The sequence below is a fragment of the Acartia tonsa genome, chromosome 4 (genome assembly GCF_053477335.1).
Source record: "Acartia tonsa isolate MP-2025a chromosome 4, ASM5347733v1, whole genome shotgun sequence".
Lineage (NCBI taxonomy): Eukaryota > Metazoa > Arthropoda > Copepoda > Calanoida > Acartiidae > Acartia > Acartia tonsa.
Genome location: NC_137263.1, coordinates 45957406 through 45982221, shown reverse-complemented (window position 1 = coordinate 45982221; position 24816 = coordinate 45957406). Strand labels below are relative to the sequence as shown.

The window sequence follows — 24816 nt, the reverse complement described above, 5'->3', positions numbered from 1 at the left end:
TTAGTGTGTTAAGATATAAATGTTTTTCCGACTTCTATAAATTTTAATTCTCTACTTTTTAAAATTATTTAGGTATCAATTAAATGGAGGGCATAACATGGCTAACAACATCCATAAAAGCGAAGCTTAAATAAAAAAGTTTGACAAAAAACATTTGAAATTTTAGAGTAACTTTATTTTATTCCAGTATAGCTTCGAAACCGATTATTATCTGCTGGATTAGAAACGGTTCTAAGCCAAACTGAAAAATCATATCGTATTACAGACAATTAGTCACGAATAACAAAACTGATTTTAATCTTATAATATTTCATTTTAATATCCGCGGAATGCTGGCTTTAATACAATGCCAACAAAACTAGTTTTAATTTTGATTTTTTTCATTTTAATATCTGCGGAAATCTGTCTATAATACAATGCGATAATAGTTATTGGAAATCTGCATGCACACAAATTTTGTCAACAATGTATGATTAATAGATAATTCTTTATAATGACATAACCAAACCAATGTGTTACGAATAAAGTTAAAAAGAATTATAATATCATGTAAAATTTGATAACATAGAAGTTAGATACCAACATGTTTTATTGAAGCTATTTTTAAAGAAAAATTTGGAATCGATAGGACAAATCTAATTTGCCTAAATTAAGAGCTATCCATAACGTACGTACGGACGGATTAACCCTTATTATAGAAAAGCTGCTTCTCTTATATAAAATATTTATAATATCATAAAAAACTGTAACATAAAATCAATTGACTTGGACAGGTTCAGAGAAAGTTTTTAACTTCTATCCTTTTAATTTCCCCTAGTTGCATCTAGGGGCATAACCGATAGTAATTCATATTATATAGTTGCTACGCTTTCTAAATTGATTTTGTACCTGATTGTTTCAAGAATCATCTTACAAAGTTTGAATTTGATTAGACGATTCTAATACTTTTAAGTATGTAAAAGGGCTAATGTTTCAAAGTATCCTAGAACATCAGACATTTAAAAAGAAATCTTAACACGACCCTCCTTAAAAAAGTGTGAACAATCCTATGTAAGGTTTCCTTGTCTGAAGCTTAAGATTTTGGTGACTACTCAACCGATTGAGTTCTCCAATTTAGGAAAGCTTAGCATAGTTCTCAGAGTGGTGTAGGCTGTTATATTCAGGTCTTAGATGATTTTAGGCTATTTTTTCAATCTTGAAATATTTTAAAGTTAGTATGTTTTTCAACCTATTTTTTAAAAAATACACTATTTTAAGACATGAAGATATATTTCGATTTTAGCAATCATTTTCAATTCATTTTGTCTCTTGTAGAAGTGAACCAAGCAATATGAACTTGGTCGTTTTCTTGAATCTTGAAATACAGAGCCACCCTTAGATGCTAAGGGCGCAGCCACTAGTACTAAATTATGAAATAGCTGTACTCATGACACGTGGGCGCAGAATATTTCATCTGATTGGTAAATTACTCCGAAATAAAATTAAAAATACTGTGAATTACCAATTAAATGTTTTCTCTTTCAGTACCCCAGCGCAAAAGGGATAAGGGGGGGGGAAGTTTTGCCACTTTCGCTTACTCCGTGATTATTGGGCTAGGTATTAAAGTTAGACTATAGGTTATTTGGGATAAAAGTTTACTTTTGGGTAGTAGCTCACGTATTTTTAATCATTTTTTGGATAACCCCACCCCCTAGCCCCCCGGGGCTCAAAAACCCCCTTAAAATGAACCTAACCTTAATTTTCTCAGGAACAATTTGACCAATTGAGATGATTTTTTAAACTTAAGCTTTTATGCTTATAAACTACCTTCTAGTTTAGAAGTCACCCCCCTGCCGCCAACCCCTAGCCCTCCGGGGCTCCAAAAAACCCTAAAAATGAACCTAACCCTAATTTTCTCAGGAACCATTTGACCAATAGAGATGATTTTTTAAACTTAAGCTTTTATGCTTATAAACTAACTTCTAGTTTAGAAGTCACCCCCCTGCCGCCAACCCCCAGCCCTCCGGGGCTCCAAAAAACCCTAAAAATGAACCTAACCTTAATTTTCTCAGGAACAATTTGACCAATAGAGATGATTTTTTAAACTTAAGCTTTTATGCTTATAAACTAACTTCTAGTTAAGAAGTCACCCCCCTGCCACCAACCCTTAGTCCTCCGGGGCTCCAAAAAACCTAAATATGAACCTAACCTTAATTTTCTCAGGAACCATTTAACCAATAGAGATGATTTTTAAAACTTAAGCTTTTATGCTTATAAACTAACTTCTAGTTTAGAAGTCATCCCCCTGCCGCCAACCCCTAGCCCTCTGGGGCTCCAAAAAAACCCTAAAAATTAACCTAACCTTAATTTTCTCAGAAACCACTTGACTAATAGAGATGATTTCTTAAACTTAAGCTTTTATGGTTATAAACTAACTTTAAGTTTAGAAGAAGCCCCCTGCCACCAACATCTAGCCCTCCGGGGCTCAAAAAAACCTAAAAATGAACCTAACCTTAATTGAAATTTCTTATTTGAAGAGTTAGAGGTACATTTATTAAACCAAATATGCTTATTTTTGGATGTTGTTGACATATTTGCTGAAAAAAATTAGAATCGGCTTCCAGGTTCAGGTGCTGCAGGCCTCTAGGTCCACTCTGGAGACAGGTAAAATTAAAATTTCTTATTTGAAGAGTTAGAGGTACACTTATTAAACCAAATATGCATCTTTTTGGATGTTATTGACATATCTGCTGAAAAAATTAGAATCGGCCTCCAGGTTCAGGTGCTGCAGGCCTCCAGGTCCCCTCTGGAGAAAGGTAAAAATTAAAATTTCTTATTTGAAGAGTTAGAGGTACACTTATTTAAACAAATATGCTACTTTTTGGATTTTATTGACATATCTGATGAAAAAATTAGAATCGGCCTCCAGGTTCAGGTGCTGCAGGCCTCCAGGTCCACTCTCGACAGGTGAAAATTAAAATTTCTGATTTGAAGAGTTAGAGGTACACTTATTTAACCAAATATTCTTTGGATGTTATTGACATATCTGCTGAAAAAATTAAAATCGGCCTCCTGGTTCGGGTCCTACAGGCCTCCAGGTGGACACTGGATAGGTAAAAATAAATTTTCTTATTTGGAGGTTAACTTATAAAACAAACTATGCATTGTTTTTGATGTTAATAACATACTTGAAGATAAAATTTAAATCGGCCTCCAAGTTCAGGTGCTGCAGGCCTCCAGTTCAACTCTAGACATGAAAAAATTTAGATTCTTAATTTAAGAGTTAGAGGTCAATTCCCAAGAAAATAAGCATCTTGTTGGATAATATTACCATATTTAAAGAAAAAATAAAATCGGTCTCCAGGTACTGCAGGCTTCTAGATGGCTTTTTGGGGGTATTTTCAGATATTTTCGCTGTTTTTTTCTCAGTTTTTAAAAACATGTTAGGTATCATATTCATTGATACTTTTTAATATGGACACTTTTACCTGCGTCTTGGTGACCGCTGGTTGCAGCTGGCCAGGTGAATATCTGAACTTGGAGCCAAATTAATATTTTTCTCCAGAAATAGTAATAACAGCCAAAAGATCCATATTCTGTTTTATAAGTTGTCCTCTAACTCTCCAAATAAGAAAATTTATTTTTACCTATCCAGTGTCCACCTGGAGGCCTGTAGGACCCGAACCAGGAGGCCGATTTAAAACTTTTTCAGCAGAAATGTCAATAACATCCAAAAGAAGCATGTTTGGTTAAATAAGTGTACCTCTAACTCTTCAAATAAGAAATTTTAATTTTCACCTGTCGAGAGTGGACCTGGAGGCCTGCAGCACCTGAACCTGAAGGCCGATTCTAATTTTTTCATCAGATATGTCAATAACATCCAAAAAGATGCATATTTGTTTTAATAAGTGTACCTCTAACTCTTCAAATAAGAAATTTTAATTTTACCTGTCTCCAGAGTGGACCTGGAGGCCTGCAGCACCTGAACCTGGAGGCCGATTTTAATTTTTTCAGCAAATGTGTCTATAACATCCAAAAATAAGCATATTTGGTTTAATAAATGTACCTCTAACTCTTCAAATAAGAAATTTTAATTAAGGTTAGGTTCATTTTTAGGGTTTTTTTGAGCCCCGGGGGGCTAGAGGTTGGCAGCGACTTCTAACTTAAGGTTAGTTTATAACCATAAAAGCTTAAGTTTAAGAAATCATCTCTATTAGTCAAGTGGTTCCTGAGAAAATTAAGGTTAGATTCATTTTTAGGGTTTTTTGGAGCCCCGGAGGGCCAGGGGTTGGCGGCAGGGGGATGACTTCTAAACTAGAAGTTAGTTTATAAGCATAAAGGCTTAAGTTTTAAAATTCATCTCTATTGGTCAAATGGTTCCTGAGAAAATTAAGGTTAGGTTCATATTTAGGGTTTTTTTGAGCCCCGTAGTCCTAGGAGTTGGCGGCAGGGGGGTGACTTCTAAACTAGAAGTTAGTTTATAAGCATAAAAGCTTAAGTTTAAAAATCATCTCTATTGGTCGAATGGTTCCTGAGAAAATTAAGGTTAGGTTCATTTTTAGGGTTTTTTGGGGCCCCGGAGGGCTGGGGGTTGGCGGCATGGGGGTGACTTCTAAACTAGAAGTTAGTTTATAAGCATAAAAGCTTAAGTTTAAAAAATCATCTCTATTGGTCAAATGGTTCCTGAGAAAATTAAGGTTAGGTTCATTTTTAGGGTTTTTTGGAGCCCCGGAGGGCTGGGGGTTGGCGGCAGGGGGGTGACTTCTAAACTAGAAGTTAGTTTATAAGCATAAAAGCTTAAGTTTAAAAAATCATCTCTATTGGTCGAATGGTTCCTGAGAAAATTAAGGTTAGGTTCATTTTTAGGGTTTTTGGAGCCCCGGAGGGCTAGGGGTTGGCGTCAGGGGGGTGACTTCTAAACTAGAAGTTAGTTTATAAGCATAAAAGCTTAAGTTTAAAAAATCATCTCAATTGGTCAAATTGTTCCTGAGAAAATTAAGGTTAGGTTCATTTTTAGGGGGTTTTTGAGCCCCGGGGGGCTAGGGGGTGGGGTTATCCAAAAAATGATTAAAAATACGTGAGCTACTACCCAAAAGTAAACTTTTATCCCAAATAACCTATAGTCTAACTTTAATACCTAGCCCAATAATCACGGAGTAAGCGAAAGTGGCAAAACTTCCCCCCCCCCCTTATTTTAGTAATTATCTCCTATCTTTTTGTATCACTAAACCTTATCATTAATGAAACAAGAATGATTATATTCCTAAGTGGTGTAAACACAAAAATTAAGTCTAAAGCATTACAGACTTACAGACGGACAATATGATTCATAATGTAGATGCTCTGCTAAATCTCAACATTAAAATTCAGTCGTCTATGTTGAATAGCAGACTAGAAAATTACATTTTTCTTTAGAAATATAACGGCGTTACAAAATTATATATATGGCAATAACTATTAAAAAACTGAGCCGTCTACTAGAAGCAGAAAAATATACGTTCCCCCATAGCCCTATGGACGGACAATCAAAATATATATACTTTGCCGCTAGCCTCTAGCCACTTCGCATCAAGAAGCAGTAAAGGCAGGGATCTAAAGGGATAAGACAATGGCCGACAAATTGCTATTCATCCCCAAAGATGATTCAATCACAAAATTACCCCTTCTCTAGATTACAATTAGTGGTTGAAACGTTTGAACACTCATTTAATGAACCAACAGGTTAAGATTCAATAAAAGTCCCTAAAGTTTTTAAGTCAACGAATAAGAAAACTATATTATAAAACTTTAGGGACTAGTGCAGTGTATTAAACAGCCTAATGTCCCCTCCCTCCCTGAGTAAAGGTTTCTCCGCAGGATTGCAATGAATGAAATTGTAATATAGCTTTATTTTCCTTACTATTGGTTTCGCACCTAGTATCTAGGGGATCTGTTTTAATTGAGGTAAGAAATGGTTCTAAAAATAGCCTAAAAACGATCCTATAGCTTAAATCTAAAAGTAAAACAGCCTAAAACCAGCATGCGACCTATGTGAAGCTTTCCTATAAAGGAGTAAACATTAAAATCTTAATCTTCAGACAAAAAAAACCCTTACTATTTTATCCACGTGCAAAATCAACTCTGATGAATTGAGCCATACTGATGAGCTCTAAAAGGGCGAAACACTGTGTCTATGGATACTTTATATAATAGGATGATCATCGTTGAAAACTAGGTCAAATTTACCGCCAAATCTATCCGAGCAACTGCCAATTATTTCTTTAGTGTAGTGTAAGGTCAAGTTTCAAGGAAGGGACATTTACCACGTGGTCCCTCCAGTAACCACATGGAATTAACTTATTTCACCACACCCTGTAATACAACGTTTTTAAAAATTCACCTAAAACAAGGATGAAACATCAATAAAAGCAAAGCTCTAAAATTAGAAAGAAGGACAAACGAATAATAACTCTTGTAGGGTGTCAGAACTTTAGCAGAACATTAATTTGTAGCAGAACATTAATTTGTAAGTTGAAACGAAATTGTAAATATAAACTGCTTAAATAGAGGACACTGTTTAAGGACATACTTTTATTTTTGAAATTTGATTATAGAGATGTCTTGCTTATAATACTGTACCTTGCTGTAATAGGAATCATTATTCAAAACTCAGAATAATATTATAAATAATAGAAATAATTAGCATGTTTTTGGCAACGATCATAGAGTTGCTACACTTTCTAAATCGTACTTAAATATAATAGGAATCATCATGCAAAGTTCCTAATTGATATGAAAATTCCAACATGTACAAATTAACGAAAAGAGCTAACCGTTACGGACGGACCTACCATAATTATAGAAAAGCTTCACTTGTAAAAACATGTAATTTCATCATTGTACTAGGTAACTTTTTCGACATATACATTTGTAATTAGATTTTCAATGATAATTTAATTTGATGAAAATGGCTAGGTATATTTTAATAGTTTGATATTTTTTTGAGAATACTAAAAATGGTTTGGTGGCGCAATATATAGATGTGATCTAAATTTAGTTCCTTTAAAAATGAGCAAATTGTAAAAGATACTTAAATAACATAACTCTGCATTCAGTCAAAGTCGGGAGGTGCATAATTTTAGTTTAATTGAATTTCTTCTGATTTCTGATTATGGAAAATAAATACCCCTGGTGAAAATTAAATGACGTCATAATTTTTTCGATGAAGTCACAGAGGCGTGTAGAAGTGGGTTTAATATCTGCAAGAAGGATGACTAAGTTAATGACAGGGCTCGGCAGCCGCGCGTCAGCCGCCTGTAACCCTAAGAAAAATCAATATTTTACAATTTTAAAAATCAGCTGTATGGGTAAACCTGACCTCAATATGACAATCCATCTTTTTAGAAATTGTGAAGGATCCTAATGGTTTTAAAATTTAGGATTACTTTCGCTTGGCGCGCGGCTACTGACCCTTGTTATTAATAATGACTTATATATCAAATATAATGTTTGTAAAACTCTTAATTGATTGTTTCCCTTTCTATAGAACATTATCAGTTTCTTGTGCTGCGCTACTTGACTTAATTTTCTTGTTTTTATTCAGAGAGATGAATATTCTCGACAACAACCAAAGAGCTATTGGAGTAGATTCCTTGATCAACGCAGAAACTGTCAAATATTTCTCAATGGAAGATTATGAGGTAAAAGTTTGATTAGCTTTCCTGTGAACAAAATATTTATGGAGCTTTTCATAAAATAGTTAATGGGTTTGTTAATAAATAGGGGAGAAAGGGCCTTCTTAAAAAAGATTATTTCCCCTATTTTTTCTCTACTTAATAGCCGTTTTCAACTGTTTATGCTATTTCAAGCCTTAAATTACTATTGGAATTTTTTATAGTTGCAAATAACTAGGTAGTAACTCTTAATAAACAAGGATGTCAACATCAATAAAGGCAAAGCTCTGAAATAAAACACTTGCAGAGTCGAATTACAAGCAGACAAATGATTTTAAACTTGTATATAAAATTGCTTAAATGCTGGATTTTGTTTAGGGACATACTTACATTTTTAAGACTTGATTTGAGAGATGGTTCGCTTAAAATATTGTACCTTGTTGTTCTAGGAATTACTGTTCCTTACAACAGATAAATAGGCTTATAACATCATCACAAAAGTTTTGCCAAAAAAAAATTCAAATCATCATGTATTAAATGAATGTACGGACTTTCTGATTACAGAGTTGCTACGCTTTCTAATTCAAACCTAATTTGTATAGGAATAATCATCCAAAGTTTGAAAGAAATAGGACAATTCTAACATCATGCCTAGATCAAAGAAAGAAGCTAGAATTGCTACGCTTTTTAAATCGTACTTAATTGTTACAGTAATGATCTTAAGATGAGAAATCCATATTTTATACATGTCATGATTAATATTATTCTACTTGTAACTTTCATTTTTAGGTCAAAAGATACGGACAGGCTGTAAATGTGTATCAAGACATGGAATGGAAGAGCACAGCCACTCTGCAACTCCTCAATCTTGTCCAGACAATTATACTCAACAGTGGACTCTTCGGGACAGCTTTGTATTGTGCATTCCTTGTCCAACAGCAAGTTCTCACTGTTGGAGATTTTTCCCTTGTTGTCTCTTATTTTCTTCAGGAATATTTATTGTTATTTTTTAATCACAGACATTTTTTTATCGTGCCCTTCTAAAGAAAGCATTTAGTTTTCACTCCATCCACCATTTCAAAAAAAATCTCGTCATTTTTATTCTTGTAAATGTGTTTGTCTTAAATAATTTGAAAATGTCTAATTTCAGGCGAGAAAAGACAAAAAATCGGCGGTAAAGCGGCGGTTCCGCCGCCGTTATTTCACAGTTCCACATTGTACTACATTCATCCACACCCCCTCCTTTTCAATGATCCATTTTATTTATGTAACTTTTTGTATTAATTTTAAATTATTAAAATGACATTATTTTTTTTTGAAACAGTTGATGAGTCCATTGAGCTTTTTGGGGACAGTTTACCGCCTCATCCAAGAAAGTTTTATAAATACTGAAAATATGCTCGACCTTCTAGATGTTGAAGTAGAGGTTGGTTAATTTTTATTTATAGAACAGAAGAGTTGCAGCTATTAAAAATAACGCCGAAACCGCCGGAAAAAAAACTGCTATCCTATTTATTAAGAATAAACAAAATTTTGGCGGTTTCGCAACCGTTTCTTTACATTACCGCACTATAACAAACAACTGCTGCGTAAAATCAAAATGTTGTAATTTCTTTGAGTTTCAGCGTCTTTGTGATTTAGGTGAAATTTTAAAAGTAACAAGTCCATGAAAATATGTATTGTGGCACTTTTAGAGGCATACTATACTTATACAAATCGGGAATTATTAAAAGATTTTGTATTTTAAAGAAACAACTTAACCCCCGGCCCTTTCAATTATGTTTAACGGAAAAAATAGGTATCTCATTAATTTTTTTTTATCTCAAAATTTAAGTATAAATTAAACAGGTTTTCTTATAGTGGCATAATCCTGTTCTATTGCATAATATCTATTGATTTTGACCATTAATCAACTTATAATAAATACAGTTATTGCGTAAATACAGAAAACCTGATTGTATAACTGATCGTTCAAATTATTTCCATTTAATATTAAAAAAACAATTAAGTCCAAGATTAGCGCAACTATTTTGCAAATTGCCATTATTTTTTTCGACGAAACAATGTGTTTAGTTCATTCCTATACATTGTAACTTACTACTATGCACGTACATACCTTGTTAGAGAGTTCCTTCATTACTTTTACTCAGAGAGAGAGTGGTTATTACACTAGTCACAAAGTCCTACAATAACGTTTTCTTATTCGTTGGATTAACAACTTTAGAGTCTTAAGTGAATTTTTGATTCATTAAGTTGAGTGTTCAAACGTTTCAACAACCAATTTTGAACTAGAGAAGGGATAATTTTGTGTATAACATTGGGGATGTACATCAATTTATCGGCCATTGTCTTATCCCTTTAGGTCCCTGACTAATATTACTTATTTATTTAAGATTCAAGACATGCCTGGAGCTCTGTTGCTAAAGAATACATCATCTCCTCCAGAACTTGAGTTCAGAAATCTCTGTTTCTACTATGACTCTTCTAATCCGATCATCAAGGATGTGTCCTTTACAATTCCAGCAGGAAAGAATCTTAGAAAACCTATTCTTATAAGAATTATAGTTTTGCGTCTACCTTTAATTGACAACCTTTTTTGTAAAGTCGATTTAGGCGTTGACCAGAATTACAAAAGTAAAAGAAGTTATAATTATATCCTGCTGCTGAGGTATTGATAAAATACAGTACTTTCACAAAATGCCTGTCGAACAATAACCCTGTCCCTTACTTATTATTTGAAATAAACTGAAAAATGGACCTTACCTGCATGCTCTAACCCAGAACCCAATATAACCTAACCTAACCTGACCCAGGGTTGTCATTTTGGGCGGGCGCTTTTGGGCGGGCAGTTTTGGGCGGACGGTTTTGGGCCGCCCAATAAAAGGTCCTTTTGGGCAACCCCCTTTTAGGGGGAGAGAAAAAGGGGAGGGGGTTAAAAAAGAGGGGGGGGCGGGCCTATTTTTTGGGTGATATCCTTATACTTAAGTAACAGGATGTGTGTCTGTTTGTTTGGGTCTGTGTGTTTGTACTGAAGGATCTCGCTAACCGCTGAACCGATCGGGTTCTCCTTAACAGGGTAGCTTCTCATAGGTTCTGGGAAGGTTTATAACTATTTTGAGGGAGGGTACCACCACCCTTCCAAGAGAAATCGCCCCTAGAAAAAAATTACACTCCCCCAAAAACTTTTTAAAATTTTTTTAAAAACTAAAAATAAAAATGGGGAGAAGGAAACCCACCCCCCCCAAAAAAAAAATTATTCCCCCCCCCCCAATTTTTTTTACGTTTTCTTTTTAAATCTAATATAATAATTGGATTATCAAATTTGACTCTCCCCTTCTCAAGTGCCCCTAGAGGCCTCTAAGGTCGTAGCCGCTAGTTAACTATATAAATTAGTATAAGCTTTTTTGTATCTAGAGAAGGATTTCGCTAACTGCTGAAACGATATGGTTCTCCTTTCCAGTGGAGCCTTTATAGGTTCTCAGATGATTTTAGGCTATTTTATTTCTAATAATAAGTCTAGGTATGGTTTTAGGCTATTTTATATCCTTTTTATATGCTTTTTACGATATTTGCCCAAAAAGGGTGCCCTAAACCACTTTTGGGCGCCCAAAACCCGCCTAAAACCCTTTTGGGCAATTGGGCCGCCCAATATCAAAAAAAGTGCCCAATTCGACAACCCTGACCTGACCTAAGGAAAAGTACGATAATTCAATTAGTAGATGTTTTAAACTTAATTTAAAAATGAATTCTTTGTTGGCAGGAACAAGTACAGCTATTGTTGGTGCCAGTGGATTTGGAAAGTCGACTCTTTCAAAGCTGATATTCAGGGATTTGGTTTTGATTTTGCCAGTTTTTTTTTTTAAATTTAGCTGTAACTACGTGCTCGGACTAGCAGTATCTGGTAACTTGAAAATCCCAGTTATCTAAAGCGATAAGACATAGCCGAAAAATTTATGTGCATCCCCAAGGATTATTATACACAAATTTCACCTTCTGTATATAGGTTAAAAATAGTAGTTGAAACGTTTGAACACTCAACTTAATTTACTCCCCAATCAAAATTCACTAAGTTCCTCAAAGTTGTTTGGGGACTAGTGTAATAAACAGCTGATTGTCCCCTTTCTCTCTGTGACAATACGCAGTAGACATTTTACTAGCGTTGTCGGAATTTTTACCACAGCAGTATTTTAAATTTTCATACACCAATTGAACAAAAATACGCATTGGGCCTCTCTTTTTGAACAAAAGCTGGAGCTAATCAAAATTAAAATCGTAACTGTAGATTGTACGACCCTGTCCACGGTTGTATCCTTATTAACGGGGATGATATCCGCACATTCACACAGAACTCCTACAGATCTGTTATCAGTGTTGTTCCCCAAGAGGTTATTCTATTCAATGAAACCATTCTCTATAATATTGCTTACGGTAAGAATTTATTCATTATTTTTTTGTGTTTGACTCCATTTTGGCTTACAAAATTTTTATTTGTAATATAAATAAACAATATTACCTAGCAAAAAAAGTATTTTGTCAGTAATATTTTGTTAAAATAGGCAAGTGTTAGATATATAAACGGATATAATATTGCAGTGGCGTGCGAACCGAAGGGGGCATTTGGGGCAATCGCCCCCCCCTAGCGACCAAAACGCCCCCCCCTGCCCCCCCCTAGCAACCGCCCCCCCTGCCCCCCCCTAAATGTTAAAAAATGCCCCATTTTGCCCCCCCCTGGTCAACAAAAATGCCCCTTTTTGCCCCCTACCCTACAAAAAGCAAAATTATCCCAGTTTCCAAAAAAAAAGATCAAGAAATACTGAAGAAAAAAAAAAATTTTGGCGCTTCGCGCCAAACAGAGAGTTACTATTCATTTAACCTTACCAAATTTTTAAATTAGTGTAGAAATTAGGTTATAATCTTTTTTCACTGAACATAACAAACCAGGTTATAGGAAGTATTTTATTTTGTATAATATAAACTTTTTACCAAAGAAATTTTGTACATCCCCAATGATGATACACAAAATTACCCCTTATATAGATTACAATTAGTGGATGAAATGTATGGAAACTCGACTTAATTAACCAACCAATCAAAATTCCATTAAAGTCCCCAAAGTTGTTGAGCCAACGAATAAGAAAATTTTATATGAAATATTGGGGACTAATGTAATAAATAGCCCCAAAACCCCTCCCTCCCTGCATATTTGAAGAAAAAAATTTGCGCTTCGCGCTCTTCTAAATGGTTTCTGCTATGAAATATTGGGGACTAGTGTAATAAATAGCCCAAAAACCCCTCCCTCCCTGCATATTTGAAGAAAAAAATTTGCGCTTCGCGCCCTTCCAAATGGTTTTTACTATGAAATATTGGGGACTAGTGTAATAAATAGCCCAAAAACCCCTCCCTCCCTGCATATTTGAAGAAAAAAATTTGCGCTTCGCGCCCTTCCAAATGGTTTTTACTATGAAATATTGGGGACTAGTGTAATAAATAGCCCAAAAACCCCTCCCTCCCTGCATATTTGAAGAAAAAAATTTGCGCTTCGCGCCCTTCCAAATGATTTCTGCTTTTTATCACAATGAAAGGACAAGTAATTTTTTTTATTTTTTACATAGTTCATTATATCTTTGGTTTTTATGGTATGATAAATTTTTTTGTGGAATATAATATTAAAAAAAATAAAATTTCTTGCTGTTTCGAGCATCCAGTATGTAATTTACTTTGACTTTCATCACACAACATACAGGAAAAAGGATTTGTGACTTTTTCTACCTAAAATATATATTTATTTCAACAGATGCTCTTTAAATCTACTTGTCTGTATTCTTATTAATGATTTTTTGTGCTTTGCTACTTAAAGATTTTGTCATCCTTGTTGTCATACAATAAAGAAATATTTAATATCATTTTTTCATATTAGGTTGATTTTTGGTAAATTATTTCCAAAATGAGTGTTTTTATCTCACTTCCCCCCCAATTTTTTTTAATGGGGTTATTCATCCTTCCTGCTGAGATTTATAACATCCCCTTCCACCCATTAAAAATGTTTTGTGGTGGAGGGGGGGGGGGGGGAAAGGTTAATTTATCTTCTGTACTATTTTTTCGAAGATGCTTTCTAGCTCCCTTCCCTTCGGTCATTGCAGGGTGGGGAGAAGGGATGGGGGAGAAGAGATGGGGGGGGGAAGAGATGGGGGATATAAATGGGAAATAGGGATGGGGGAAGGGATGGGGAAGAAGGGATAAGGACTAGGAGGCCCATAATCAAATAATCCCACCCCTTAAAACGCCCTTATTTAAAATTAGTATATATAATCAAAATGCCCCCCCCTAAAGCAAAGTGCCCCCCCGGGGCACTTTGATTTAGGGGGGGGCAAAATTTTACAAAATCTTCAAAATGCCCCCCCCTAGACAAAGTGCTTCGCACGCCACTGTAATATTGTTTGTGCTTTTAAAAAATCTTTAACATCAGCTCAGTGCAGTGTAACACTGTATGTTACACTTTTCTTAATGTTTATGTGCAAAAACAAGATATTAGAAAGGAAAAAGATAAAAGGACTAAACAAGAAATATATTTAACCGCAATTGTTTTCATTTTTGAACTATGTAATGATGTATGAAATAAGAATTTGAACTACTTTCATTAATGTTCTTTTTGTGTTGATTTAATCGTTTTAAGGTCGGTTATCTGCAACAGAGAAAGAAATAGAAGATGCCGCAAAGATGGCAAATATTCATGATACAATTCTATCATTTCCTAATGGATACCAGGAATATTTTTATATTTTAATTTAATGATTTTAATTAGATACCTAATGGTATCATGATGAATAAAATCATGTGTCACATTTTAGGTAATTTAACGTTAGGTTTCTATTGTATAAAGTATTAAGGTTTTATGTTAAGATATCGCTACTACTAAAGCAATTGATTTTTCTATTTTAGGGTTGCTTTAGGCTTTTTTTACCCATATTTCCCCCTCGAATATAGAGCTCTTAGATGGCTTGAACTTAAACGCTAGTCTGATTATAATCTACTTATTCTAAAAAGTCTTATTTATTTTTTATAAATTTTAATTACAACCATAAAATAAAAATTTATTAGACTATTGTTGGAGATCGTGGACTGAAACTATCAGGAGGAGAGAAACAGAGGGTGGCCATAGCGAGAGCTTTGATCAAGAACCCCAAAGTTTTGATATTTGATGAAGCTACATCTGCCCTAGATACTGAAACTGAAATGCATATCCAGGTTCCTAAAAAATCCTCTCGGGGTTAACAAAACCAGGATTAATATTATGAATTTTCATTTTACTATCCGCGGATAGCTGTCTATAATACGATACGATATATAACTATTTCTGGCATTGTATGCATTACTTGGATGCTTATCTGCCAAAGTAGAATGTGTATTGTGTAAATGATGCTAACATTGAAATCATTTATTGGTCAGTTCGTTCATACAGTAGGAGGGGATGGAATGGGGGGAACGTTATTTTAGGTAGCTACAAGTCTCACTTTATTAGAGTACATAATAATCTGGATTAAGATCCAAGTAATAAATCCAGTTATGTGTTTACAGTTATTAAGTTTTATTTTAAAAATGAATGAAAACTAATCTCGTTTAAATTATAAATAGTTTAATATTCTAGAGAGCAGTCGAGGACGCTTCTAAGTTGAGAACAGTTTTGATAATTGCCCACAGGTAAAAATTATCTACATTGGTTACCGGGACCTATGTGAAGTTTCCATAGATTGAAGAACTCAATCGCCTCAGTAGTTATCTTAATTTTCAGCTACAGACAAAGTACTTTATACAGAACTAGCGGCTACAATCCTATAGACCCTTATAAGCACGAGGGGAGGGGATAAGTAGACCCTTCTAATTTTAATTTTTGAGAGAAATAGCAAAATGGGGTTATTGTGGGGTATTTTTTAGGGTCGATTTCTCTAGGGAGGGTGGATGTCCTCCTCTTCCTAAAATGTTTACAGACATTCCCTTAAACTATAAAGAAGCTTTACTGTAAAAGAGAGCCATACCGATTAGCGAGATCGTAAACCATAGACAGACACACTTCCTGTTACCATTATGTAAGGATACCCCAATCATCAGGTTGAGCACGATCATGTTCTGTGACCAGATCTTGGTGCTGGAGGAGGGGAAGATAGTGGAGCAGGGCAAACACCATGACCTCATAAACATGGGGGGCAAGTACGCAAACCTATGGAACATACAAGCCAATGCTGTCAACGAGGATTAAGAATATGAGGCCTGACGTCCCAAATTTGTTATACATTTTCTAAACATAAGAAGAAAATTGTTATTTCAGCAAACATGATAGTTATTCTAATTTTGTCTGGGAATTAAAAATTCATGGACAGATTTAATTTTCTTATTAAAAAACACAAACAATACTGCAATTGTATATAGTTTTATTGAGTAGGTATATATCACATAGATGGTGAATTTCAAGTCAAATTACGAATGATGATAATCTCATTAATTTAAATGTAGTTTTTATCTTTTTCCTACGTTCTCTTAATGCATGGAGCCCCTTGAGACCAAAAATTGTGACTATAAGCTATTGAAGTATTATGTTCTAAAATTTGTTGTGTGTGATAGAAAGTGTAATCTAAATATTTTTTTCAGATAAAAAATGAATTCAACGAGAAATCTTTGTAAAACGACATCATTATTACCAGGAATTGCACATTTTTTATATATACACAGCACTAGCTTTGACATCTCTAGCCTCTAGTTATATCATATTTGAAAATGAAGAAAAATCCCACCATACCAATATAAATATTCCCTAAAATCAAAGTCCAGCAATTCATGAGATCTTTTGCTTCAACCATTTATTTAGAATATTTGAACACAAGTATTTTTGAAAAGAAAAAAGGAAAATATTCAATTTAAAGGCAAAACTTGTATTCCAGTATTTTAATTTTAAGAAACCCAATTAATGAAAAGAAAATTTGGCTAAATATTAGAGTAAAATAAAAGTGGGGGAAGGGGTTAAATAGCTGTAAGTCCCCTTCCAAAGTACCATGTGCCGACTTTCAATTGGGTCTTTGAAAATCAACAAATAACGTCGGGAATATTAATACAGCCAAGTCGCTACAAAAGAGCAGAAAGCAATTTGCTAGCAGACGATAAAGGTCCTTAGGTAGTTAGCTGGTTATACATCTATACTATAAAAGTGGGGGGCGAAAGTGACACTTTTTGAAACCAAAACTAAAAGTCAACAAAGGAACTCAACTAAAAAAAGAGTTACAGGTCTGAGATTTTGCATGGCAGTTGCTTTATAGGGGTAAAATATGGAACTGTGAAGAAACGGCGGCGCAACCGCCGAAAACCGCCGTTTCCCGCCGAAATTTTGTTTGCCTTTTCTCGGCGGTTTTCGGCGGTTGCGACGCCGTTTCTTCACAGTTCCATATTGTACCCCTATAAAGCAACTGCCATGCAAAATGTCAGACCTGTAACTCTTTTTTTTTTAGTTGAGTTCCTTTGACTTTTAGTTTTGGTTACAAAAAGTGTCTCTTTCGCCCCCCCCCCCCTTTATTGGCTAAATATTTATTTTTGTATAAAAAATGTGTTTTGCGTCAGATATTATTCAACTACGACATGCTTCCACTAATAAGGTGAGCCCTTACTTTTTATTAGCAAAGCTACTCTATAAATAACGTAATGTCTATCCGTCCTAATGTTTTTATACTTGGCTGCTATTAGATATATTGGTCCTGATACTTATATATATATATAAAGATTAAACAAATCAGCATCTTCTTACTATTTTGTTCAGTTTGTCTGAATTGATCCTTGAATGGAAATCAAATTTCTATAAAAAAAATCAGCTGCTTTTAATACTAAAATTAGTTTTGAAGATTTTCCTTAAAAGGCATCTTTGAATGTACAATGTCTAAAAGATGAATGTGTTCTTAGCTGAAATGACAGATAGTCCACGAAATTTTTTGTAATAATTAGGCAATAAGCTTCGTCACTTTCTCCATCAGTCTATCAATTTAATTCTCTATTGGACAATAAAATTCTTTTTAAAAATTTCAATTTGATTTTATAGTATATTCGATCATTATAAATGTTGACATCCTTGTTTATTTTTATTAAATTCCTTCAGATTTACTCGCATTCCAATAATTTTTAATCTTAATTTATATTTATAAAAAAGTACTTACTTAAAAGTTAATCTTTTTGTTTAATAGTTATTTTATAAAGATATTGCTTTATTAGGTAGGTATATAAAACATTTAAAAAGAAATAGAATACGCTTTCATTAAAAAAATATAAACCCTCAAAAACACATCTAATAACACTTTTTAAGGTTAAAACTGGAATTCTAATGCTAAATATGGGTGGACCAAGAAACAGTGGAGAAGTTAATCAGTTCCTTGAAAATCTGTTTGCAGACAGAGATATTATTAAACTTCCATGGCAGGTATAACCTCTAGTTAGATTTTTATAAAAAAGTGAATAGTTGGCGTTAAAACATATTTGACAGTCATTCTCATTAGGTATTGTTTCTAAAATAAATTGATATTTGGTATGCAGAGAGAGAGGGGAAAATAATGTTTTCCTATTCGCTGGCTTAACAACTTTGGGGACTTCAGGAATTTTTATTGATTAATTTTCATAGTTGAGTGTTCAAACGGTTCAACTACCTCTAAAACGTCTGTTTCTAATGATTTTTTTTATTAAAAGTTAATTTCTGTCTTTTTCACCATGATTTTTTTTAGAGTAAACTTGGTCCCTGGATAGCCAAAAGACGAACACCCAGCATTATTGAAAAATATAATGAAATAGGTAAAGTAACTGTTAATAATGATTTAAATCAAGTAAGTACAGTTATGCTCTGCTGTAATGGATATATTATTACTGGATCTTACACCAGATTTTACGGGATAAATAACGATTCACCCCCTTTACCCCATCCCCTCCCCTCCTATTTGATGATCGAACTGACCAATAAACGAGGTTCATTTGGGTAAGTTGACATAATGTCCACGTATTCTAATCTACATCCATTTGTGCAGTTTAAAAAAATGCTGTTTAACAATAATTTTGACATACATTGAAGTTGCAGTGAAATATTGGAAGAATTAAAAATTCTCATGTGAAAATTATTGTCTTTAGGTGGTGGATCCCCTATAGCTAAGTGGACTAAACTGCAGGGTGACCTGATGTGTGCCCAACTGGACAAACTAAGCCCGGAAACTGCTCCTCACAAACCGTATGTGGCATTCAGATACGCCAACCCTTCCACTGAATCTGCCCTAGAGGTGAATATTTAAAGTTACTTTGAGTTTTACAATTACGAATTCATGAGAATTGAAATTGTAATTTAAATACATAATTCTTAATTTTTCAATTTGGTCCTAGCACAAAAATTGACGTATGTTATTTATTAGCATTCCAGATTTTATTGAGAATTTTTCTCCTATTTTGGCTTTCATTTAAAGTTCATTAGGTAGGTATATAGAATATTGTGAAATAAAAACTGAAAAATCCTTTCTATATTTTATAGGAGGTATTTGAAGACGGAGCCTCCCATATAGTGGCGTTTTCCCAGTATCCGCAGTACAGCTGTACTACAACTGGTTCCAGCATGAATGCAATCTACAGATACTTCCAGCAAAATTTTCCTATCAAGCCTCCAGGTACTAATATATTGAAACTCTTTCCATTTTTATTTGTTCTTAATAAAATAGGAGAGGGTTTAGTTGGAATAACTGAAGAATGAAATTAATTAAGGGTTTTCTTTAAATCTGCTTATCATTTAAAGTTATAAATTGTTTTGAGTCACATTTTGGTTAGTTGGTCTTGGAGGAGTAGGGGGAAGCATGAAAATTCCTAAATATCAAAAAAATAGTTTAATTTAATTTTGATCATATTTAACACCTTTAATTTAGACATGAATTGGGAAATCTATTATATTTCAAGGAAAAATATTTTTACAATAAATCTTTTTTGTTGTTGTTCAGTATTTCTATGTTTCTAGGCCCACGAGGAGCTGACGGTGTGACCTGGTCTGTGATTGACCGCTGGCCCACACATCCTCTTCTCATCAAGACATTTGCTGATAATATCAGGAAGGAGCTTCTCAACTTTCCAGAGAATGTGAGGAGTAAGGTACACTAATTTTCACTAATTTCTCTTATCTGGTGGAGTCGGAGTATACATCTTTTATTTGCCCAGGCAAGAGTGAAAATCTTTTTTTGGCTGAAGATAAAAACTGGAAATTTTTAATTAAAAGTATGATAAACTTTTTTTAAAATAAAACAAAATGAGTTAAGTTAGAGGAAGAAACTAATGGGGGGGGGGGGGGGGAGGTTAAATAAAAATTTTATTGCAGCGGGAGAAAAAATAATTCTTGTCAGAATTTACACCCCTGTAGATTTATTAACATGAAATAATATTATCAGGTGGTGTTATTATTTTCTGCCCACTCTGTGCCACAATATGTGATGAACCGTGGAGACCCGTATCCTGCCGAGGTGGGGGCCACTGTCCAGCTTGTGATGCAGGAACTGGGATGGTGTAATCCTTACAGAGTCACCTGGCAGAGCAAGGTCAGTCTACCTGTAGTTCTTACTGTTGATGTCGTCTTACTACCTTGAAGTTCTTACAATTGAAGTCGTCTTACTGCCTAGTGTTTTTTATGTAGAGAGATGAGATACAACCATAAAGTAATATTTTTATGGTATAAGTCTACATGTTCTAATTTGATAGATACTATAACGTCATTCATCAGACACATTTTTTAGAATATAATATGTTTCAGGTCAAGATTTCAGAATCTTTTGAACTATAAATCCGGATAAACTTACTTCTAAAAATAATCATACTGAATAGAGATAGATAGATAATATCATAATAGATGTATTTTATTCAGGTTGGTCCTCTGCCCTGGCTGGAACCTGGCACGGAGCAAACTATCAAGGCCTTGGTGAAGAGGGGCCAGAAGAACTTGATGTTGGTGCCCATAGCATTTGTTAATGATCATATTGAAACATTGCACGAGTTAGATATTGAGTATGCTGACGAGTTGGGCAAAGAGGTAGGAAATAAGAAACATATTAGGTAAAGCTCCTCTATGCAGGGATCTAAAGGGATAAAACACTGGCCGATTAATTGATGCACTTCGCCAATAATGATACACAAAATAAAGCCTTTTGTAGATTACAATTAGTGTTTGAATTGTATGGACACTAAACTTAGTGAACCAACCAATCAAAAATCAATAAAAGTCCCCAAAGTTTTTAAACAAATGAATAAAAAAAATTTCAGCTGCTTCTCATTTTTTTATTCATTTTTACAACCCCTACCTACCACATATTTTTCTTTTTTTTTCCCAAGGAGGAGAAAGAAAAAAAAGTTTTTGACTAAGAACTTTTTATTTTTAAATTTTTCCCCCTCCCAATTTAATTTATCACCCCCACCTTTAGTAGTGGATCAAAAGCAGAATTTACACCCCTGAATATTGTAGGTTGGTGCTGAACGTATAGGTAGATGTGCTGCCCCGAATGATGATCCTACTTTCATTCAATGCTTGTCAGACATTGTTGCCACACATCTCAAGAATAAGGAAAAGGTAAGAAATTAAAAATAACCGCGATCGTGGCTCAACCAACCCGTAGCGCATTCGTTCGTCATAACTAAAGACTTTGAAATGGCGCAACTAATTACCATACACAGTTATGACTTCTACGACAATGGGCGTAAAAGTATTGCTTCTCGGATGACACCCTTGGGTTCTCTATATGAAGAAATTAAAATAGCAACCAAACAATATTAGAAATAAACGAAAAGAATGCAATTAAATTATTAGTGATTACAGGTTCTGAAGGGGAGGGGGGCGGGGGGGTGTAAACCTTAAGGAAGTTGGGGGAAAGGGTAGACCCATAATCCTCCTTCCTACACGCTCATGGTTGAATTTATAGGTATTATAAGTTCAAAAAATATTTTGTTTAAAAATCTATTGGTTACCTAGGTATAATTTCCAGCGTGGCCACATTTTTCAGTATACTGAAAATATTCAGTATTCTTCAGTATTTGGAAATTGGGGGTTCAGTATTTTCAGTAAATACTGAATATTCAGTATTTGAAAATTTTATTCAGTATTTTTCAGTTTTTGGAAATTTTCATGATTCAGTATTTTCATTATTTCTTAAAATCCAAAAAATTTTGCATAAATAAGATGTTTTTTCAATTAGTTGATGTCAGATTTTTTTCGGCACTTCGTGCCTCACTTTACTTTCCTTTAAATTACCCTATAACTTTGTACATTAATTTTGCTTTTTTATGGTAATCATAGACGTCCAAGGGGGGGGGGGGCTAAAGTGGCGATTAGCCCCCCCCCCCCCCCCATTTAAAATTTACCCCTACCCTGGGGGTGCCGTAGGCAACCCAAACCATTTAGGAGGGGTATTTACCCCCCCAAAAAATAAAAATCTCTAACAAAAACTGGGGGGGGGGTAAATAAAATTTGCGGCGCGCTTCGCGCGCCATTTTACCCCCCCCCCCCCCACTTCACAAAATTTTACCCCCCCAAAATAAAAAGCTTGGACGTCTATGATGGTAATATACAGTTTTTTTTTTTTCAATTTCATCTCAAATATAATTTTTTTAGATATTTGAGATGCTTTTATACAGTATTTTTTTCAGATATTTTTTTTGTCTATTAATAGAATGAATAATCTAAGGTGAGTACTTTGCATGATTATTGAAGGTAAAGTTTTTTAGCATGCTCTTAACTCAACTAAAAAGAATTTAGGTTTTGTAATCATTTAAAATATTTATCAGTCATTTTCTGCTTAATTGGTGCAAGAAAATCTAAAAGGCAAAATTAAAAGATCTTTAAAATATCCCCCTAATAATAAAGCTATAATATATGAAATTTTGAAATGAGGAATCATATAAAAAAATGCTTATTCAGTATTTGTATTTTTTGTTCAGTATTTCAGTATTTTTTCTTATTTTAGGATTCAGTATTTTCAGTATTTACTTTTTTTCTTCAGTATCAGTATATTTTTTGTTGTGGCCACACTGAATTTCTTTAAGGTAATGTCTGCAAATTTGTATGAAAACTTTCTATTAAGAAGTGTTATGGGGGGGGGGGTGTATTATAGGTGTAAAAAAGTGATTCTAACCATGGAGCTCTTTTTAGTTCCTATAAAAAAATTAGGTTATACAATACAAATGACCAATTATAGGTAGGTCAATACACAGACTATATTACCAAGGGCAAGCCAGTATACATTTTAATTGACCAATGGTAGGTCAGAATGACATCATTTTCTAACTATAGGCATTATAAAAGCTTCTCTAAACATTTTTCTGTAATAGGTGAAGCCCCAAATGTTGATGACCTGCCCCATGTGTACAGAGACTACGTGTAAACATGCAAAAATGTGGTTTGCAAAGGAAATTTTTATTTCAACAATTTTTAAACATTTGGCTACGTCAGATGTTATGTTTACTTTAGTGTTCTCTTGTATGGAGATACGAAAAAACCATTGGATGTAATGAAATGCAGCGGTGGAGGGAACATTGGGCTGTTTATAAATCTACTCCCTAAAGTTTTCTTATTAGTGGACTCATCAACTACTTATGGACTTTTATTGAATTTTGATTGACTGGTTCAATACGTTGTGTGTCCAAATATTATGATTTTAACCAAAAATTATAATCTACAGAGTAATTTTGTGTTTCACCATTGGGGATTTAAATCAATTTATCGTCCATTTTCTTATCGCTCTAGATCCCTGAATGAAATATATGTGCCTTGTAAATTCTGCCTTTAGTTCCCCTAATCTAACATCCACACATCTAATGCAATCCCTCGTTCCATTGTCATTAGAGTACGGATAAATGCCAACATTAAGACTGTTAAAGGGTCAAGGCAATCGATCATAGTACTTCCCATTCCCCAATAATTACAAAATTACCTCTTCTGTAAAGGAGGGGGGCGAAAGTGACACTTTTTGAAACCAAAACTAAGAGTCAACAAAGGAACTCAACTAAAAAAAGGGTTACAGGTCTGAGATTTTGCATGGCAGTTGCTTTATAGGGGTACAATATGGAACTGTGAAGAAACGGCGGTGCAACCGCTGAAAACCGCCGTTTCCCGCCGTAATTTTTGTTGCCTTTTCTCGGCGGTTTTCGGCGGTTGCGCCGCCGTTTCTTCACAGTTCCATATTGTACCCCTATAAAGCAACTGCCATGCAAAATGTCAGACCTGTAACTCTTTTTTTAGTTGAGTTCCTTTGACTTTTAGTTTTGGTTTCAAAAAGTGTCACTTTCGCCCCCCCCCCCCCCCCCCTTACAATTAGTGGTTGAAACGTTTGGACACACAATTAAATGAACTAACCAATCAAAATTCAATACAAGTCTCCAAGGTGGTTAAGCCCACGAATAAGAAAGCATTATTATAAGACTTACTGTAATAAACAGTCCAATGTCCTCTTCCTCCCTGATTAGTAAGCTTCCTTATTAGTCAAAGCCCTCGCTCGGAATACAAATGTTGAAATAAAAATTGAATTTGAAGGCTACTGGAGCCATCAACCCGGTCCAATCTGCATAGAAAAAAAAGACCTGAAACCACCAATATTTTATTACAAAAAGTATACATATGTCACAAAATACTTATAATAGCCAAAATTTTCAGATTTCACCAAGTTTTAAAAGTGTTGTTATACGTTAGTTAATCTGTTATGATTTTTAACATTTTTATTATTTTGTTATAAATAATTTAAACAATCTAAAATGTATTGTAATTTGTTTTAGGGTATACCGAATTTTTTAACACAGTTTTTAATTATTGCACTGGGTTGGGTACGTTTTTGTTATCTTTTATTATTACGTAGTATTTTTATGTTATTTCTTTAGTTTGAGTCGTTTATTGTTTCTATTTATTAGTTTCAAATTCATACGAAGACTGTTTTATTTCTTATTTCTTTTTATACTTTATTATATTTAAATAAGTTAGTTTTCATCGCTTCGTATTACAGACAGCTTTCCGCGGATATTAAGAAACTTAAAAGATTAGTTTCTCTTGTGTAAGCCCCTAGGATCGGGCTAAGAAAACTTATGTTAATTTTATTTTATAGAAAAATTGTCTATAATACGATACGATACATTATTTTTCAGTATGGATGAGAAACAGCGGATATTA

At 34.1% G+C, this 24816-nt stretch overlaps 2 protein-coding genes across 2 annotated transcripts in view; both read left to right on the top strand.

Moving 5' to 3' along the window:
- Positions 1-16282, top strand: part of LOC145317435 (ATP-binding cassette sub-family B member 6-like) — a 40227-nt gene extending 23945 nt beyond the window's left edge. Inside the window, exons 6-15 of the mRNA XM_080158528.1 lie at positions 7562-7658; positions 8421-8621; positions 8956-9057; positions 10025-10160; positions 11395-11458; positions 11914-12059; positions 14305-14396; positions 14730-14876; positions 15277-15329; positions 15738-16282. Coding sequence (XP_080014654.1) covers positions 7562-7658; positions 8421-8621; positions 8956-9057; positions 10025-10160; positions 11395-11458; positions 11914-12059; positions 14305-14396; positions 14730-14876; positions 15277-15329; positions 15738-15885 — 1186 coding nt within the window. The 3' untranslated portion in view covers positions 15886-16282. The remainder of the gene's footprint in view (positions 1-7561; positions 7659-8420; positions 8622-8955; positions 9058-10024; positions 10161-11394; positions 11459-11913; positions 12060-14304; positions 14397-14729; positions 14877-15276; positions 15330-15737) is intronic.
- Positions 16283-17186: 904 nt separating this feature from the next.
- On the top strand, positions 17187-24316 carry FeCH (ferrochelatase, mitochondrial). The gene is made up of 11 exons (XM_080158516.1): positions 17187-17269; positions 17968-18081; positions 18380-18446; positions 18777-18922; positions 19168-19300; positions 19642-19772; positions 20066-20212; positions 20536-20700; positions 21130-21234; positions 22989-23067; positions 24191-24316. The coding sequence occupies exons 1-11, from the start codon at positions 17219-17221 to the stop codon at positions 24223-24225; spliced, it is 1173 nt and encodes a 390-aa protein (XP_080014642.1). The 5' UTR covers positions 17187-17218; the 3' UTR covers positions 24226-24316.
- The last annotated feature ends 500 nt before the right edge of the window (positions 24317-24816 follow it).